General features: G+C 38.8%; 1 protein-coding gene across 9 annotated transcripts in view; it reads left to right on the forward strand.

Annotated features, from left to right (window-relative positions):
• The window catches only part of LOC125760876 (uncharacterized protein CG43867), a 192115-nt gene that overhangs the window by 83216 nt on the left and 88611 nt on the right, over positions 1–20288 (forward strand). Inside the window, exon 1 of one of the 9 annotated variants that reach the window (XM_049421431.1) lies at positions 7691–10208. The exons of the other annotated variants lie outside the window; for them this stretch is intronic. Coding sequence (XP_049277388.1) covers positions 9876–10208 — 333 coding nt within the window. The 5' untranslated portion in view covers positions 7691–9875. Of the gene's footprint in view, positions 1–7690; positions 10209–20288 lie in introns of those variants that run through there. 9 annotated transcript variants of the gene reach the window in all.

The following is a 20288-nucleotide window of genomic DNA, read 5'->3' on the forward strand; positions in this document are numbered from 1 at the left end:
CTTTGTAAGCGGTTATCTTTTTTTCTTCTTTTTTTACTTCATTGTATTACACAACGAGTTTTTGGTTGGGTTCTTTACGCCTATGATTTAACATGAAGAAGAGTAGAAAGTAGTTCCAAACGAATAAAAGAGAGTTTTAAAAACCTTATCAAAATGAAAGTTCAACGATTGATAGATTTGCTTAGGGTAGGAAAAGAAGCAAACATCAAAAGGATAAGATCACTCCAGACTCAAGGGAAAACTTTCCGAAAATGCCTATGGTTGAGTGGAAAAGGATTTACATCACATCTTCGTTTTCTTTTGAATGGCTCAATCGATCCGTTAAAGGATTATGTTTTGATGTAAATTGAGGAACTCAAACAACTCATCTGTGGATAGCTGTAAAGGGTATATTATCTACTAAATTCTCTCTGTTTGCTTGTGAATGATGATAACAGTGCAATATTCAATAATATAACCGGTTTTTTGTAGTAAAAATTGTTAAAATCGTTAGTATTTTTTTCTTATAACAAACAGCACAAGGAGACAATGCCACCTGAACATAATAGACCTGATAATAAGGTTAATGCCACTATTTTAAACATCATATAAAACAAAATTAAACATATATCTTTTCAATAATTTTATTTTGTAGTAGTAAACCAGTTGTAGTAAACCAATTATTTTCCTTCTCAAGGAATTTTGCTCGGTCAGCTCAAGGTTTGTCTACATCTTAAATCTTTTTCCGATAAAACCTTATTTTCAATTATCAAATTGCTTTAAAACAAGTGAAATTCCGAAGTATTGTATTTCAATCACTAATCATACAACAATGGGGAACAATAATTCACGTGAAAGTGTATCAAAATATGTCCAGAAAATGTCAAAAGATATATTGGTCTATTTGGTGACAATATGAATAGCTTTCTGCCGTATCGTTGGGAAATCATACGACATACAATAAAAAAACTAACAAATGGGCTTATAAAGATGAGTCCTTTTTAGCTGACAGTCGTTTGCCACAGCTCACTGAGAAGTACATTAATAAATCGCAAAGGAGTGCTTTATTTGAGAAACCCCGCCGGGATCACGTGTGTAAAGGGTGAGGAATTGGTTCCACTTATTGGACGGCTTTCGATCCTTTCAATAGTTTGAAAGGATCATGTTTTTTATGTGGATATCTGAAACTCGTACATCCTTGCGAATTGGCTGCGGAGTGCGCGGTAACATTGATAGATACCCATGAATGGAGTAAAAATATGAAACTTGAGACAAATAAAAAAATGGTCCTGAAATCGGTTTTTTTTTCATAACAGAATACTTCCAACCATACTACCGGGTGGAAAGCTTTATACATTCTCTACTCTTTGCGCTTATCATCGGTCATGAGAGCTGGCACTCAAAGGAGAAAAGAACGAAATTCAATTTCATTCAAACGCCACGGACAAGGCTAATAACGTTGGTTAATATAGGAAATAGTTTCGTGTTCAATAAACGACACTCGTTGTGGTTTGCAATCGTACGATGCGTGGACATCCTTATCGGTATTTGCTGTCTTTTTGTGTGATACGTTCCAGTCCAGCGTTGACAGATGGTTCATTTCCAATCGCTTTTCGTACGCTGGGAAACTTCCAATCTGCTCCCATCGGTTTGGTTTTTCATGAATTTAATTTATCTTAAAAGCATTTTTAGCATACTGAGCAGATCTAAGGTCATGTCTGTTGGATTAATAAAAATTTATATACATGTCCATTGCCGGCATGCACAGCTGCATGCGTTATTCGTACCATCCGCATGTACATGAGTGCACTAAAATGTGAATAATTTACGAGAATATTTCATTAGAGAGTACGGAATGTTCACTCACCTTCGCAGTGTCCGTACCGGTACGGATTTGCCGACGTTCCAATCAACGAAAATTCATTTGCCAAAGCGAAAAGGGCATTGGATGTAGAACGACCGATGCTCTATTGCATTTCAAAACCATCGCTTCACATCGTGTTTCGATGGAATGTTAGCGTCCTGACAATAGTGATTCAACTGTACGCAACACGAGCACAAACCGTGCACCGGCCGTGTCTAGTTCGGTGCGGTTTCATAATTTATCATAATTAACATTGTGCGCAACAATTCTGCTGGAAATTCGTTTTGATGTTGCACCAAAGTGACAATGATGAGTGTTTCGCGAGGGTAGAAACTGCGCCGCTCGTTTGTTACGGGTGTTTGGCCCTGTCCTATACATATGTCAAGCAGGAGGAGTTGACAGTCTCGTGGCCGATTTGTTCGTTAGCGATTTTCCACCATTGTGCACATCTCGCCCGGTTGTTGTCAAGCGATAAAGCTGACGCTTTCAATGATAGCCGCAGTTTGAGGAATGGAAGAAAGAAAACCATTTCTGGATAACGGTGTGCGAAAGAGAGGTCGGTGTTTAAGAGAACGAGTCGCAATTGATTAAATTTTCATTAAAACGGTATCGTAATACACGGTACTTTATCTGATGGCGGTTGAAGGAACATCGCATCATCGAGATGATTATTGAAAGGTGGTAGCTATGGAATATATTTCCTATTTATTATCTTATTTTTTTTCAATTTTTATCAATAGAATGTTTTATTTTGTTAATTAATGTTCCAAAAAGAAGATACATTTTTATTAAAAAGCATTAGGTTTTTATAAACTCGATAAAATGTATCATGTTTTAATTATGTTTTAATTATTTTTTTACTGTTAATCATAATTGTACGGTCTTATTGAATAACGAATAATTTAATTTTAGCTATCATATTCCTAATTCAAACCCCAATGAAAACGTCCTCCAGAACACATCGCATCTCCTTTCGCATTCAAAACACTAGAACGTTATCAAGTTCACGGCCCATCAAGTTTTCAACGGCATCTTAAATCAACACGGCTTTTCAATCGAGCTTGTTTGTGACGGTTACTTCACTCACCATGGGTCCCTTTGAGGGAGATTCTAGCGATAGACCTGTTCGATGTCAAGCTGTATTCTCGCAGCACGCATCGTTGCATCGTTAAAAGTGCATCGAGCCATGCTTTCACGCTCAACACGCTCTCGTTGGCTTGTGCAAACCTCCCCAGTACTAATGTTACTAATTTCCGGTCCAGTAGTGGCAAAGATGTGGAGTACGGGTGTCCTTCTTAGGGCATCATTTCCGGCTAACGCACGATGACAGCCATTCATCATACTTACGTTGCCGTCAGCGAGACGATGCGAATATTACGAAGGATATCGTTCCAGAAGCGCATACGACTTTTCCGACTTTTCCTCTTATAAAGGGGGTTTGAAAAATTTAATGAGCGAAAAGAATGGTGGAAGGGACAATATGTGCGACGGGTAACGTTCTCGCGATGTACCACCACTAAAAGCTGGGCCACCAAGAGTTATTAGAAGACTTTTGTTACTTTTGGAAAAGTCGGCTGTGTGAAGACAAGGTGTGCACTTAATTTCATTACCACTTTGTATGGTTCGATAGGTTCAAAATGATAAAACACGTACCACCATTATTTAAGAGTTGAGAGCTCTCATTTCGTACTTAATTGCTGTTGTAAGATACTCGAAAAAGAAAAAGATAATGTATTGAAAGCATCGTTAATTGTGAAAGAATTTTGATTAAATTAGTACTTGTATTTTGAAGTACAGAGTGCACCTGTCGGCGATACTTGATTTTTTTTAATTAACCTAATTTCCAGAGTATTGTTGGGGTTAGGGCCCGGTTTTGTATGTGATAGAAGCCGCCTTTTCCACCCAACAGAACAGGGTATCAAAGCCCATCCAGACCGTGCTCCTATAGCAAGTACGGAATAAGTGAGGAAAATAAGTAAAGAAATGAGAAATAAGCCGAAATAGTCGGAATGGCCTTAGAATTTTATCAGCGCGAAGCTGCTTCAGTAACTGTTTCGGACAGAAAATTCGTCCAATGTTCTTAGGTACTGTTTCCTTGTTTCTTCAGTTCTTGTTTCATTATTGTCAAACATCTCTCTATTGGATGGAAGTACGGAAAATGGATTTAGGTGTTTTTATATTAAGTTTACACAATAATTGTTGTTTGTCCATAATTGTTTATTTCAAATCGGCTTTCAACAGTAGGTTTCCAACAGCTTCGAAGCCCAGATTCTCGAAATTGTTTGTTGTTTCTAGTCTTAATTGAGATGTTTAGTTACTCGAAAACACTTAAATCCTTCTCGAAGTTTGTTTTGTCGTAAAGCAATATGCTCAGAGTTATGATTTTTGATGAAATCATAGCCCGATATGTTTGGATAATAATTATTGAAAAAAAAGGTAGAACTAATTTCTATTTTTTTTCCTTAGTTCTAGGATATAATTCAAAGCTACTCTCTATACTTTAAAAACTATTTTTTGATTCACAGTTAGTTGATTTCACCTGACGATTCTCAACAATATAGTTTAGACGCATCGAAAGAACGTGCAACAAAATTACATACACAAATGACTCCAATTAGCTCAGTGAAGTGTGATTTGATTCGTGTTTTATGAGTTCATGTGTCAGGCCACTCTCCAATCCCTGTCCGGAGCATCGACAACACCGTCGGTGGCTTTCCAACACAAATCACACATACGCCCAAACTGCTATTTTGTGTGCAAATTTAAACATTCTTTCCAAAAAAAAGCGTAACAAAATAAATTGGACCGCTGTGTCATAAAACCAGTGCTGAAGCATCTCAAACAGTCTCACACATGTGATTCTGGCACACACACTCACACACAAAAAGTTTTTGCTAGATTAAGTCCTCGTCAAGTGACACCGGATCAGCGTGACCCGGTATGTGTCGATATGATTTTTATTTCGCGAGCCAAAGCAATTCTTCATACTGTTAGTGGCGCTCGGTAGCGGCAAAGTTGCCTCGGGGTTAAAGATAGTTCCGTACACATTCGTACCTACACACATCGTCGAGAAAGAAGAGTCTTCTGCTCTTCTGTTGAACTTTTTTTCACTAGCAAATTTACTATGAAGGAACAATTGGTATGGGAAAGCACCCAACAAAAATCCGTCGGGGGTGGGAAAAAGATGGAATTGAGATTTCTGCTCGAGCACGATGAAACCACAACGGCACAGCAACAGCTACGGGCCAAAAAACCATAAAATCGGGTATCAACAAAAGGACGTCACTGGCAGGAAGGTACGTTCGTACGTTCAGGTTTTGCAGGCGGGGTTTGAGGGAGAAAAAAAACAGAAACGACTTGCCCGAATTGGCTATAAAATAAATTTAACGATCAGCAAAAGCATGAAAAACGAGCATTCGTCAGCGACAGTCGATGGAATGTAGGGCCGCGAGTGCTTTTGGACGATACCGCACGTTCTCTCCTTATCGGTGAGATTGGTTTTTGGTGGTGAGATTTCTCACCTTTTCTTTTAGCGGACCTGAATAGTTTCATTCCTAACACAATTTCCTCTGGGAAATGTGTCACCTTTAAAGCTAAAAAATTAAAAAAAGAGAAACACATGCAAAATGAAAATATGCATCTTATACCTATAAATGGTTCTTGTGGAACAGGTGCTTACGTAAGAAGTCAGTACAATAATACAATTCATAGCACACACACAAACAAAAAAAGATACGATTAAGATAAGCTTACCTCTTCTATTCATCTCGAACAAGCAGCATAACGCTTACGAACACGATCGTCGTCTATAGATCAACCCACAACGACCACGCGCTACACTAAATCGGATAAAGGACATCAAATAAATAATAAAAACAATTCCTGAAAGTGGGCATAAATATAAAACCTCGTGTTGCGCCAAACCCCGTTCACGCTACATTAGAGCTTTGATGGATGGGCATAAGGAAAGGCTGTTTGTCTCCAGCATTTCTCGCAAGGTGAAAGGAACAACCATTTTTGGGAAATAAGTTCTCCCCTTACTCACCAAGCTCCATTGGTCAATTTCAGATGATTGTTGTTAGTTTTATTTTTATTTGGGACATTTCATTATTTACCACAGATTTAGCATCATAAATGGGAAGGACATAAGGTTGTTCAGCAAAAAAAATCACCTTTTATCATAAAGCTATCAATCATCACAATAAAATTGTCATTTTATGCAAACAATGGCGTCGAATGAGTGCACCAGAAGGTTCAATTATTATTTTGGGGTGTTGTAAATAAGGGGAGGAAAACCCCACAGCTTTATTAAAAAAAAAAGAAGGAAAAGGTTAAGCTAACACGAAGGCTTAACAATTTATGGAGCTTTCCTTTTTTCCGGTAACGGGCATCAAATATCTCATACCTGGTAGACGTACCTGTTTCCTACTCCGGGAATAATCGGGATACGTAGGGCTGTTGGCTTTTTTTTTTACTAACAAAATTTTACTACATTTAGACACGCTTTTCGCTGTGCGGATAGCGTGTAAAAGCATGCGATGGCTTTAAATTATGAAAGACATTTCTCGGGTTGTGTATTATTCACCCCCCAAAACGCACGATGATGATGTCCAGTCCAGTCCACTGTGGCAAATGGACTTTGTGGCTATCGCTATTGAACTACCCTTTCAGCTAAAATACCTTACCCATTCCCTGTGTCCTCGGGGGAAAAGTGTGAAAAATAGCACACCGTGTACGATGCGCGTGTTTTGTTGTTATGCCTTACCTCTATTTCGATCAAATATTTGACCCATTTTAGGTGAATGGAAGCAACAACAACAAAAAATCCAGTATCAGAAAGCTTTTGGGAAAAGCAATCGTTAAATGTTATTCTGCTGCTTTTCTGGGATGGGTTTCTTCCCATTCCAGCGCGTTCGCCATCCTTCATGCTTACTTTTGAGGTTAATGAAAGCGAGACCAATTTTATGGCTTTTATTTTCTTCCTTGAATGAGCACTCTACAATGTTGGCAGCTACTTCAAGCGGATCGTCTTGCTGTTTGCAACAAATGGTCAATGTTCGTTCGAGTGCCGGTTACTTAAAGCAGTATGGCATCGATGAAACAGTCTTTGTGAAATTTCCCTTGGGATGATAAAACACACACAAAATCATCATAAAAATCGTTTGTTTTTTCAAGGGGCATGCGTTTTTTATTGCGGGTTTTAATTTACATTTCCGTATTGTGAACTTTTCAACTTCAATGATTTTACTCAAAAGATGTTTATTTATTTTTATAATTAAAAAAGTGTAAAATAATACAAACGAACTTATCAACAAAACAGCATCAGTAACGGTTTTCCTTCGAATGGGCCCCTTCGACCCATTATGAGGCATTATCCTTTCTTGACAGACCCTTCACAAACTCGTCCCAATGTAATCAACTCACCCAAAAATCCATCTACTCATCAGATCATTTTTACGACCGAAAACGACCGTCAGTTTCCTTGTGCTCACCTTACCCTCGTAAGTCCCCCCTTCATCCATCTCTGTTTCCTTTTTGTAGTCGATCGACAGTTCCACTTTAATATCAACGTTTGAAGGAAAAAATCGATTTTCTACCCTTTTTTTGCTTCACGTCAACCAGCCACCTTACGAGTGCGGATTGCGACACGGAAACGAAATCGAACAACTCGTCACAGGTACAGGGATATGGTGGAGCCTGGAGAGAGTGGGTTGGCTCATATTTTATGCTTGTGATGCAACCGGGTCCATGCCGCCGGAAGGAAACGAGAAACAACGAGCCAATCAAAAAATGGCCAATAGAAGCGTAACGAACGGGCGGGTCGTCTCTTTGCCATCGTTGTCTCGTGGTCGTCGTCGTTGCAGGACGGCCCTGACGTGACCTATTGCCCGTGACCGGTCGATGCGCATCGGGATCTTCTTTTGGGTGCTTTTGGTGAGCTTCGACTGAATGGGTTGCCTTGTGTGGGAATGGTAAGGAATGTTCCCAAATGGTTCAAATTATTTTAGAAACGTCTTGCAGAATACATTCACAAAAACTTTTTTTTTTATTTGGTTTTCTTCTTTATTATAAAAATGATAACAGTTATCATAATAGGAAGACTTTCGCAAAAACGTGCAAATTATAATGTAATTATTAAAATTCGAAAAAACAATCAGCAGTCCTTTAAAGAAGTTCTTTTTCCATCTAGGACTTTCCATCCGTAAACAGACTTTCGACTTTTCTGCTTGACAAACCGCCGCCCTTTTCGCTGGGTTCGACGTGCACGAAAGAGATTTCACTCCCAAAAATTCTCATCGGGCGGAAAATGAGTGCCGCACAAACGAATGAAAATAGGGAAATTCATGACAGGATAAATTTCCTTTCCAACACCGTTGTATTGTGGAAGAAATATTTTCATTCTCACCATTTACCGTTTGAGCTGAGAGTGATTTTTCTTTGTGCGCTGTGACAGAGGCAAAGAGCGTGAGTTACCTTTGTTTACCATCTCTCCGAGACCGGTACGAGCGCACAAGGACACTTTTGTTGCTCTCCACTCTCTTTACTTTAGTAAAAGGTACGGTTTTCCCAATTTCCCATAAGGACAACGAGCGGACTCATATTCTCTCCCTTTATGTGTGTGTGTGTGTACTACTCTCAGTAAATTGGTCCGTACACCGTGACGTTAAGGAATTTGTCTTTCATCCATCCAAACGTCCAAAGGATTTTAGTGATGGGTTAACCGTCGACCGTACCAGACCGTAATTTTCTTTGATGCGAAACAGTTCTTAAATTCGCGTTCCCGATTCGATTCATTTTGCGCGCTGCGAACACAAATCCAACGGGCAATGTTACAGTGTGTTATTGTGCGATTGTAACTAACATGAGAAAAGTTTTATAAATGTGTAAATGAAGCAAAAAATTATTTATTTTCAAAACAACGATCAGCTTCATTTTAACAAGTGAAAAAAATAGTTAAATTGTGGTTTGCATTTCGATCAGTAAAGTGTAAAGAGCTCGCAAAAAGTGAAGAAAAATGTGAATGAGCAATTTTGGGCCAAAATAAATCAAGAATTACGTTCGTGTTATAGTGTGAGACGTGCAAAATAATATATTTTCTTTTTGCTTCTCTCTGTTTCTATTTGTATAATTTGCTTCAACTTTTGAAACAACAATTTGAACGCTTTTTAAAGTTCTCTATTCCGCAAAAAGAAGTGTTTTGGAGGAAATAAACAGTTCAACCAAATCGTCCGAAGGTTGCTATATTTTTCGAAGCGATTTTTTGAAGCACAAAAATTTACCGAATACAATCAAACGAATACGATTGTGTTTGTGTGTGTGTTTTAAAGTGATACAAAAGGCAAAGCTCTCTTGCGCTAGTTCCTAAAATTACGACAAGTGACAACACGCGTGACAAAAAACAGCGGAATATCCTGCAACCGATAAATAAGACGTAAAGTACGCTAATAAACCAGCATGAGCAAACGAAACCATCCACACTCGAGCGAACGTACCAGCTCGTCATGGGCTCAGCAGCATCACGCCAGCAGCATGGTGGCGATACGTTCTTTAACCTCATCGACGCGTTGTAATCGATAAGCGAATCCTTATTGCCAGTACAAAAAAAACCGTCCGTCCTGTTACACCCACGGTTGGGTGGGAAGTATAAAAAAAGGAAAAGTTCTCTTAAAATAAACAAACATCATCAACCCAACGTCAAAGTGTGTTGGTGAAGCGATATGTGGCCTCCTTTCTGCTGTCTAGTGGGTTGAGAGGTCCTTCTTGTCATTCGCCACCAGGCTACCAGCAGTGTTACCCAAGAAAACAACAAAAAAAACACATCGTTGCTGTGCGCGTTAATGCCGTTTGCCGCTTGCATTGCTGCTACGCTTCTGCTTGCTTCTTTTTATTTGCCGCAACCGCCTAGCTTTGCGCCCGATCGAACAAATCGTTCGCCTGTATCGACCTCGTTATCGGTCCCATCTACGCCACCGTCATCGTCAGCAACCGGTCGTTGTCGTAATCGTGCCCTTCGCACACGACGATTGATGCAATGGACCTAGCCACGATACTGCTACTGCTGGAAACGCCTCCACCGAAAGGCGGCTACCATAACTTCCTGATCGAGCATCTGAGTGGCGGCACCGGGACGACGTCTTCGGCCGGTGCCTCACCCGCTCACAAACGCCTTTCACCCACGCCCGGACCGGGCACGGTTGCGGCATCCTCTGCCCGCAGTACACCGATCGCCGGTCGGAAACTGGGCCACCATCAGCATCTGCTGGTGCGGGCCAAAAACTACTACTGCTCCAATCCGATGCTTAACAACAGTACCAATCTCTACTGCAATCTCGACATGGAGTCCCTGGAGGAAATGCTCAAGAAGGTAGGTTTTTGGGGTGCAGATTGTTTGTGGATATTTAGGAACGAATGTGCAATGTAGTTGGTTTTTGGAGGGTTTTTTGGGAAAGTTGCAGTGGTGAACGGTGAATAGTGATGATCGAAAATTGTAGGTTCCCTTGCAACAGATGCAATTTTGTTGCAATATGAAACGTGAGTCGGTGCGAATGGTATCAGTAATGGTGTTCAACGATGTGAGTTTTCTTAAACCTCTACAGTGAAAACTTGTTTTCCAAATTGACGTGAAATGATTTATGAAAAATAATCTAAACAATGTTTTTTTTATTTTTTACAATTGCTGATTTTTTATGAAAAAGAAAATCAAACATGAAATATGTAACCAGCACGATGTGTTTGATTCTGTTTAAAACATTTAATCTGCTGTTCTGCTTACTCGTGTTGCTCGTACTATTGATAGTGATTTCATTAAGAATTTTTATGAAAGTATTATCTTTTTTTGATGATATAAACACAGGAGTTTTCCATATAAATTCTATAGTACGATCTTCAATAAACAATAAAATATAATGCAACTCTTCGAAATTGTTTAAAAATTGAAAAAAAAAACACGAACGAAAAACGTTTAAAACGCTTGGTAGTTCTAGTGTTAATAGTTAATGTACGGTTAAGGATAATGTACAGTAAAAGTAAAATATTTTTTTAAGACTAACGGCTTTTTGCCATATTGTCAACCTCATAGGATTAAAGTGAATACAATTTTAAAAATCAATTTCCTCGTTGTATTTTACCTTATCCATGGCATATGTGAGTTTTATTTCATTTATTTATTTCAGTATGAAGGCTCCTGCCACGATGTGATTGTGATTACAAAAAATATCGTTTCGAAGCCAACTTCATTAGCAGTTTGTAAACTTTTCTAGAATGCAAAAAAAATGCGCTAAGGTCGTCAAATTAGGTAGTTTGAAAAATATTTTGTTACAAAGCGCAACTTTTTAAACAGACTTGGAATGAAAAACATCTAAGGTTTAACTTACAGATAAATTTCGCCATTCTGTTTGTATACACCTGGATATATTTCTGTCTTCAAACAACAAAACAAATAAAAAAAAATGAAGGTATCGTGCATATTCCTATTTGCAAGCAATTTTTATTATATTAGGCTTTAATTAAAAAAAACAGCCTGAAAAAGCTTCAAAATCTTCTATCGGTTGAATTAAGCCTGTTTAGTACTTATTAACCTTGGTCTAATGTATAAACTACTCTTTTTCTCGATTTTCCAAAAGAATATACCCGAGTTAAAGGCGAATCAAAAACAACATTTCCAATTTATTTGGAAATACCTCATATCCGGACCGAGTCCAATCATGTGTATCGTTATTGTGCTGATGAGTTGATTACTATGCAAAGCTACGGATATAACCCATGTGGGATGAGTTCCATTAGAAATGCATGCTAGTTGCCTCTGTACCATAAACCATAAAGGTAATCGGCACAAGGGGTGTAGTAGGTCAATTTTTAACCAACTTACTCAACCGCAACTGCCCCAGGTAGAATGATTGGGAGGAGATTATTACTATTATTACTGCAGTAAGTCGTTATGCACTTTTTGTCTGTTCGCATTCAGTCCCAGAGTGTACGTGTTTCTGGATCGATTTTCAAACTTCTATCCAAACCACCCAATTCAAAACTCCCTTCGGTCCCTACGGTTGCATAATGGAGGCCTTGGCCTAAGCCATCGTACAGCTTTTTATTGCAGCCGAAACGAAGCTAGTATGATACCGGGAATGCATTTGGTGCTTTCTATGCACGCTTCGTTCTGGCTTTTGGGATCCCAGTAATGTTTGTCTAGATAGGTTGCAGTAAAAACCTTATCCCGTATGCACAAACACATATAAAAGCAGGCTTTCCCATCATCAGTCACACAGTAAACATTCATTAACTGGCACGACCTGGTAGAGGAAAGGAATGAAGAAGGTGTCAGCTCGTTTCAGTGGAACTTCCGTTTAGCTCAGCAATCGGAGGTCAGTTAACTTTCGCAACAGTACGAACAAACATTGAACATGCAACAGGAACGCATCAGTTGCACAGACAACCATGAGCATTGAGTAAACTGTACTGCACCGAAACGAGCGAAAAAAACGGAGCTTAAAACCGATAAGGGAAGTACGAAAACAAGCCAAACAAAACTGCAGCCTGTTTTAAAGCGGAAATTCACGCAGGTGCCAACCGTCACGGAGGGGTTGAGTGATAGCTAGTGTGACACAGGTAAAGGTGGAATGAGGGGGGGGGGGGGGAGTAAAATAGCCACTTTTCCAAATGGTGTACATTTTCTTTCCGTATGTACATGTATGTAGTGTTTTTTATTTATTCCCTTTTTTTCGATTATACATTTCCATGTCGGAAACGCCACGATGACGATAAAACAAGCACGATCGTGTTGATATGGGAAGCAGATTGTAGCGCATTGCATCCATTGCACTCCACCGGACACCAGTTTTTATGCAGCGAGCAAATAGTAATAAAAGGAGAAAAAAAATCATCCGTCTGTTGTTATTTTTTACTTATTGCAACATTTCCAACTGCAACTGTGTGTGGTGGTAAAACATAAAACTGTGAGTTGCCGCTTGCAGGAGCAAACATTGTATAGCAAAGCCGGCAGCAGTGACCGGAATGGCGAATTAAAAAGCAGGCTCGTAAATAATAAATTTTAATGACAAACGAAAATGTTTAAAATTTCACTCGGCACAAAAGTGTTATTGGACAATTGCACGCGGCTGTACCACCTTAAAGCTTATGCAAATGTAGGAGCTGTTGTTTAATGTACATGTGGTATGTTCGTCTGTAAATTTGACAAAGTTTGTGTCTTTGCTGTCATATAAGGCGTGAGGTACTAGGCGTCTCCATTGCTCTTTTACTCATACAATATCAACCACCAGGCGTCTCCATCTGAGCTGAATGATCGTCAAATTATGGCGTATTTTGAAGTCGTTCTTTAACTTCAATGTGTAAAATACTTTTTTTAATCAATATTTTTCTATAATGCTAATGTTTTTTGTGTTCGTATTCCGCCTTATTTGTGTTTGTGTATTTGTATATTTTTTCGGTAACAATTGACGGAACAAAAACATACCTGCTTTCAACGTGTGATGCATCAATTGCAATCGTTGCATCGAACCTGCTCGTTGTGCATTGAACCTGTGGAAAATCTTTAAATTTATTTCCACTTACGAATTCTGCTCTGCTCTTTATTTTGCTTCCATGACGCTCGGTGCATGAAGAAAGACAACAAAGAATCCTTCCGGTAATCGAACGAACGCTTTGGCTCAGTGCCATTGCGGAACTCAAAGCTTTTTTTTCGAAGTTGAATAATATTTTTTCATCCAATGCACTCTGTATATAAGCTTTTGTGGCTTTATTTTGTTTGCCATTCGCTACCTTTCTTTATTCAAAGGGAAAATAAATGGAAAACACAGTGGAAACAAATCCATGTCGAAAGGCTTCAGTCTGAAGCTTTTCTGGAAAAGGATTTCAATTTTCAGGTGAAAGTATCAGACAGACTTGGGCACACGAAAGCTATTGTTTGGCGGATTAAGTTATTTTTTGGGTTCTACTATTCTGATGGAAAAACGCATTTCGCTGGTGAAATTTATATTCGCTCGAAGTTTCAAATAAATCTCGATATCATTTTTTTGTGACTATTGCTATATTCATCAACCAAATGATTTTTTTTATTTATGTGTTATATTAATGATGAAAATAGTTCAGGTTCTGTGTGTAAAAATGTATCAAAATATACCATTTAATTTAATGCAAACCTCAATCGCAGTTGATAGTTTCAGATATGAACTTCATACAATACTCGATAAATCATTTCCTCAATTCTCAATCAATTTCCTGATATATTTGAACACTCTCACGCTCGGTGAAACGTGCGGTGAAATTTAAAAAACCCAATTATTTCACAGCAATAAAAATTGCAACACGAGCGGCAAACGGAATGAAATCAATCCATGTGAGTTGATGGGAAACTGTGTATCGTCTTTTCATCGGATGAGTTGCGCAAGTGATACACGTGCATCGTAGAAACTTAGTCGCGCGAGCGTTTCTGTTCGAAACCGTCGATAACCAAACTTTTACCAAACGGTTGCGAAGCAATGGCAGCAGTCTTTCAATTTCTAAAGCCTGCCTGCCTCTTACCACGGTTTCCGCTTTAGTTTCATGCTAGTTTCGTAAGTTTTTTGCCTATCCTACCGTTTGTGCGCCCACTCGGAGGAAGAAGTTGCTCGAGAACCACTTGAAAGTATCATTTCTCGTATTATTGCTATCGATTTGGCGAATTCCGAGACGGTGCTTCGTGCATTTGAAGCATTTGGTCCAAGGAATGGTTTCAGTTTTCGAAGTCGGTGACTCTCTACTTGAACGCGCTTGACACGACAACCCACCCGGCAAGAACTTGTCAGATTTGTGATTTGCCCATCTAGGTGGACTGGTTTTTTTTTCTTCTCTTCAACTCATTTTGTTCGGATCATTTTATTTCTCTTGCCGGTAGTCTATTATTTCCTTTTCATGCTACCACTTTTTTGTGCATGATTGGTATGTGCTAAAAACTGTACGAAATATTGAGAGACAAACTGAAGCACCAGGCGGTAACGTTAGTTTTATCGATGGGCCGGCAAGAAGATGGAATCGGTCCATCGGTTGGGGGCGAACGATACGAGCAGTGAACATGCGATGATTGAATAATAAATTTTAGTAACTCAAGTTCTAATGCAGCACGGTTCTGTACAGGGAAGTGAGGACCAAAAAAAGTTTTATGCGAACCTGCGCTCCTTTTGCTGGCTGAGTTCTGAATGTTTTCGGAAAGGTGCCCGGGTGATGGATGTACGGAGAAGCTGACGCAAACGATGACGTTCAACGGCACCGGTGTTGGGTGAGATTGTCGATTTTTTTTAAGGAAATCAAACAACGGTACCGTAATGTGTCCTAGTTGTAGAAGAAAGTTTCTCCCATTGGCGGTATATATTCGAAAAACTAAACTAAAGTTCACAAAACTATTGGTAAACGCTAAAAGTATAAGAATATTTTTACGAAGAAATATATAACTTAAACTGTAACAACTATTGAAAATATATCGTATATATACATATATTAAAACGTATAATTACGTGTTACGTATAATGCACTTTATTACTTAGATGTGTTCCAGTTTGCGGTTGGGTACAAAGAGAGTGATTCGCTATACGGTTTGCGTTGACGTCTCAACGCAATCGTTCTGCCAGTTGTGCTGTAGTTCGCTGTTTGTTTATAGTCCCTAGTTGTGTACTATGAGCTATGAGGACATAGTGATAATACAACTATAATTGTATATTGTATTAAAACTAGAACATCAAGAATTATAACTTTGACTGCTTCTAGTCACATTATTATTTTTTTTTTCACTCAATTCTACTCCAGTAAAAGCATGACTTTTACATATCTATTATATTCAATAGTATCAATAACAAAAAAAAATCAATACGGCCAGGCCGTTCTATCTGAATAAAAAAAAATTACAAAAAATGTGCCGAACTGGTGGTGTAAATATAGGCGGCTCTATACACAACACGACTGGGGATCAAATCTCATCCGGACTGTACCCTCGTACACATGAATTGGCAAGGAAAGACCTCTCCTGGGGGTGTAGTATCACATAAGACGAATAAAAAACTACAAAAAATATAAAAATCTAATTTAGCTCTTCAAATATGTTCATGAACCAACCATTAATAAATAAGGCCTGAAACGCTTGATGGTAATATTTTACGTATTCATGAACCAGTGATTAATTTTGAAATATTTTCCATGTTTAGTGAATATACTATGCTTTATTCAATAAATAAAATAAAGCTAACGGAACATAGCTGTACACATTTCTGTTAGCAATGACCACATCTCAACCTCACGTCATTGGCAGAATAATATGCATGTGTTCATCGTGATCTGGTAAGGTATAAGCAAACTAATCGTGGCAAGAAAACTAGTTTTTTTTATAATTTGGGAAGCTGAACAAAGGCAATCAATAATTAGAAAAAAGTTATCCTGAGGATAACACTCTACTCAATAATTTCGTTTTGTGGAATTCAGTGATACATTGACAAAGATCAAAACGTTTCAAAACAAAAACGTATCAGGTACTTCAGTAAGAATAGATTTGAAAACTTATATATCTAGAAATCATTAACTACTTACATACATTCAAACAATCTATTATGTGTCCTCACATAGTGAACAAGCTCCACCAAATGATAAACGTCAACATCACCCGGTCAACTTACATGGCGCTGCAGAAATACTGAAGAAAAACATTGTCCATCCAAAGGTACAATCATGTACAAGAGATTGATCTTTCCGTACGCCCGATGTGTTTTTATTCTAACTTGGTTTCTTCTCATTTTACAACCATTTCTCAATCACCTTCATCACCGTCACCATCATCATCGAAGCATCTGAAATGGTGAAATGGCATCGTTCAACACTTGTTTCGGTTTCGGTCTAGGACGAGCTGGCTGTACATCAGTCAACCTTCCCGTAATCAGTCACTGGTGAATGGAACGTAAATTAACCGACCTTCACAGTCTTCAGTAGCCTTCATCGCAACGATGCGATCGACTGCATCCTGTACACCGTATTTTTCTCAACTAGCGAAACTGGTAGTTTTCTACTGATGATAAACAAAGAGTGGTAGAGAAAAGTGTGGAGATGAAAAAAAAAATACTCCAACTCGCTTCTAGCAATACTTCGCCACTTCATTGAATAGAAAATCAACACGCTCCCGTAGCGTGGTAACGCTTGTCAAGTTCCGTTCACCCTGATGCATCGATATATCGGTCAAATATTCGTTTCCAAAGCAGCGTCTATTACTTGAGTGATTGTCTGTCACTGCTTTGCGTAGTAAGCATTTCAACAAAATCAAACACGAAATGGTAACTGTTCATGGGTTGACGGTTCACGATCGTCTTCAAAGATTGATGTTAACGTTTCCTGCAGATCGATCCAGCGCTCGTTTGTTACCTCGATGAGAAGATTGTGAAAAATAATGATGCTTTACTGATTAGATTTTGCTTTACTCTAACATTTTAGACTACAATAAATGTTAGAAATAAATGTAAAGCAAACTTTAGAAACAATTTATTATGTTCCCACTCAATATACCACGGAACTGCTGAAGTCAAAATTTACAGTTTTCTTACCACCTATCCGTCGGCAAAGTTTATTGAATGTCATCTGTTGACAAATGAGCTGGCTGATGGTTTATGCTAATCGGAAACTCTTTCCCACTCTGTTTTCACTACGAAGGTGCCTGACACTTGCTCAAACTATCTTTAGCTAGGTTTGCCTTTTTTCTTTTGCTACATTTTTTTACAGCAAAAAAAAACTTCTTTCTCGTAGAAAAAAAGCTGATGCTGCGGTGTTTGAGCATCGATGCTTTTTGCAAACACCTGATCTGAGTTTGCTATCGGTCGAAACTTTTTCAGCAGCTTTATTTTACCTTTGCGTATTTTTTTTTCCTATGGCAAGAAAACTAAAGAACCCATCTGCTTGAAATGCTAACCGGGTGAAAATGTCTTGTGGAGCTAGCTGCAACTAACAAGTACAAAAAAAACACACTCTAATCCAGAATCCGCTACAGTGCCAGACAGCCGACGAGCATGATGATGGATGCAACTCCATCGTGGATGATTCACTGCGAGTGGTGAATACACGTTTCTTGTCGAATAAAAAAAGAACAAAAATGCATGAAGGTAGGCAAACCATGCTGCAAACGATTTGGAAATTCGATTAAGTAAAAGTGCTTTGAGCGGATGCTTCTTGCAGCTGCTTTACATTCTAATCGGTTTCATGTGACGTTTCGAAGGGTTATGGTCGTGACGAAAGATGATACTGTGCTTGATATTTCCTTCGTATTCTTTTTTTTCGTTTGCTGTCTGTGTGCAACAACTCTTCCATTCTATTTCGTGCATCGTTCCATCGAAATCCATCTTCCTGCTCGGTAAGGATCGATGGGACAACGGAAACCATTTACGATCCAGTTCCGAACACCGAAGGAAAGGCACATGAAAATGATGAAACCGAAAATGATCTATTTGGACTACTCGATTATGCTAATGAGACGAACGAAAGCTCGGATAGATGGGACATAGTAGAGTGAAGGTAGCTTTTATTTCGATCAAATTGCTTAATGCAGCGGAATCCCATTAGATTGATTTTGTTCTTTTATTTTCTTCTTGTGAGCTTTTTTTTTTGCTTCTTGTTTTTTACCTAATTAACATTTTAGGATGATATTATTGGAATTTATTTGTGATTAAAATGAGTACAAATCGGGGAGCTTTTGAACTTGAAACATTTCAAGCAATATTGAATGATTATTCAATGTCTGACCGCCGGGCAACGGCGATTAAAGATTTCCTCAGAACTAAAAACCGCAAGAACTCACTGGCGATTTTAAGTGATTTGCATTCCAAGGAAAACCTGGCACATAGACAAAAACTTCGAAAACTTGTTGAAACAATTTTTGAGTAATCACTTTGACAGATATTCTTTAACTTTGTCAGAAGAACATTTTTATTGTTGTTGTCTGTTTTTTCAAATGAAAGTATTCTCTTCGTGTGCGATGGTTAATGTATATACATAATGAAGCATTATAACTTACGTTTATTATAATTTATCAACTTAATTGATGTTTGGCTTTTTTTCTTGTTTCTGCAACTGTAAATTGTACCTTTATTGAACGTGTCTGACTCAAGTTGTGCATACATTTTAATTCAAAATTTTAACTTTTTAACCAAAATGCTATCCTTGAATCTTGTTCCTTGCTTTTGTTTATTGCTTATTAATTTTCGTATACATATTACTCGTCAAACAGTGTTGTCATTGACGAAAATAAAAGCAGCTTGGCCGCCGTGATGTCCTGTGAGACCAAATTTGAGGATAAACTTAAACGGCAACAGGAACTTTGGTTTTGAGAAGATTTTTGGTGGATTTGAGCGACTAAAGAAATTTGAGGAAAAGTCTCAACTGCCGTGGCGGCATCTGATTTCACTATTTAAACAACAGCATATACAACATGTTAATCATCGGTTAGACATCTAGTCTTATCATTTTCTTTGTCAAAATTTAAAAAAAGTTACCATTTTCTGTTTCATGTAAAATGTCTCCAAATTTAATACCCCGCAAATTTGCACAAATTTCACCAGACTTGAAAATTATCATCCACTCATGATGAAATGAGCTTCGCACTGAAACTGCGCCACACACACACATTTATGTTGTATTTATATGCGAAAAATGGATGCTAAGGTAGGTAGCAAGGAATAAAATTTCCAAATGAAAACATCACTGTCGGTCTTCAAACGCTAACCATCGTGCTTCGGCAACACGGGAAACAATTTCCCTACCAAGATCACGAACGAGTTGCACTTAGCGCGCCAAACAATATGGCCGTGAAGTTGTGTGTGTGTGTGAACGTTTGTAGCACAAAGTTGTATTCAAATGGCTGCCGGGCTGGCAAGTATACGAAAGCTCTCTCGATGGTGTTTTCCCCCCATTTTGTTTCCACCCATCGTGAGGCCCTTGGTTTGAAATGCTAAACGGCCAACAATAATGCAGCCCGTGAGACCAACAAATGAAAAGCCGCTTTCCCCGGGACCTAAACAAGCCTGGCACACCCATCCTCAATTTGCTGCCAGTTCAATGCCCCTTGGTTCCGCTGGGAGGGTATATTTCTATTGTTATGGCTTCCAAGCAGGGTGTTTTGGGGTGGCGGGTTAAGGCATCCCAGTAATTTACTCCCCAAAAAAAAGGGGTGGATATAGCAGAGAAAGCTCGTACCATAATGTCGGCCGTGAAAATTGATCCCGACACTCGGCGAACGTCGCTCGGGACCAGGAATCAGGTTTCTGGCGAAAGTTGTCCTGCTTCATATGCTCGGTTGCGGCATTATCGAGCGATTCACTTTTACATACTTTGTACATCCGTTTTGAGAAAGCTTTAACGAAGACAGGGTTTCCCTGGAAGGTGGTTGTGCTTGTTATTGCTGGTGTTTGTAGAGGATTCCAAGCGGATCAAT

This window comes from Anopheles funestus, chromosome 2RL (assembly GCF_943734845.2).
Source record: "Anopheles funestus chromosome 2RL, idAnoFuneDA-416_04, whole genome shotgun sequence".
In the NCBI taxonomy this organism is placed as follows: Eukaryota; Metazoa; Arthropoda; class Insecta; order Diptera; family Culicidae; genus Anopheles; species Anopheles funestus.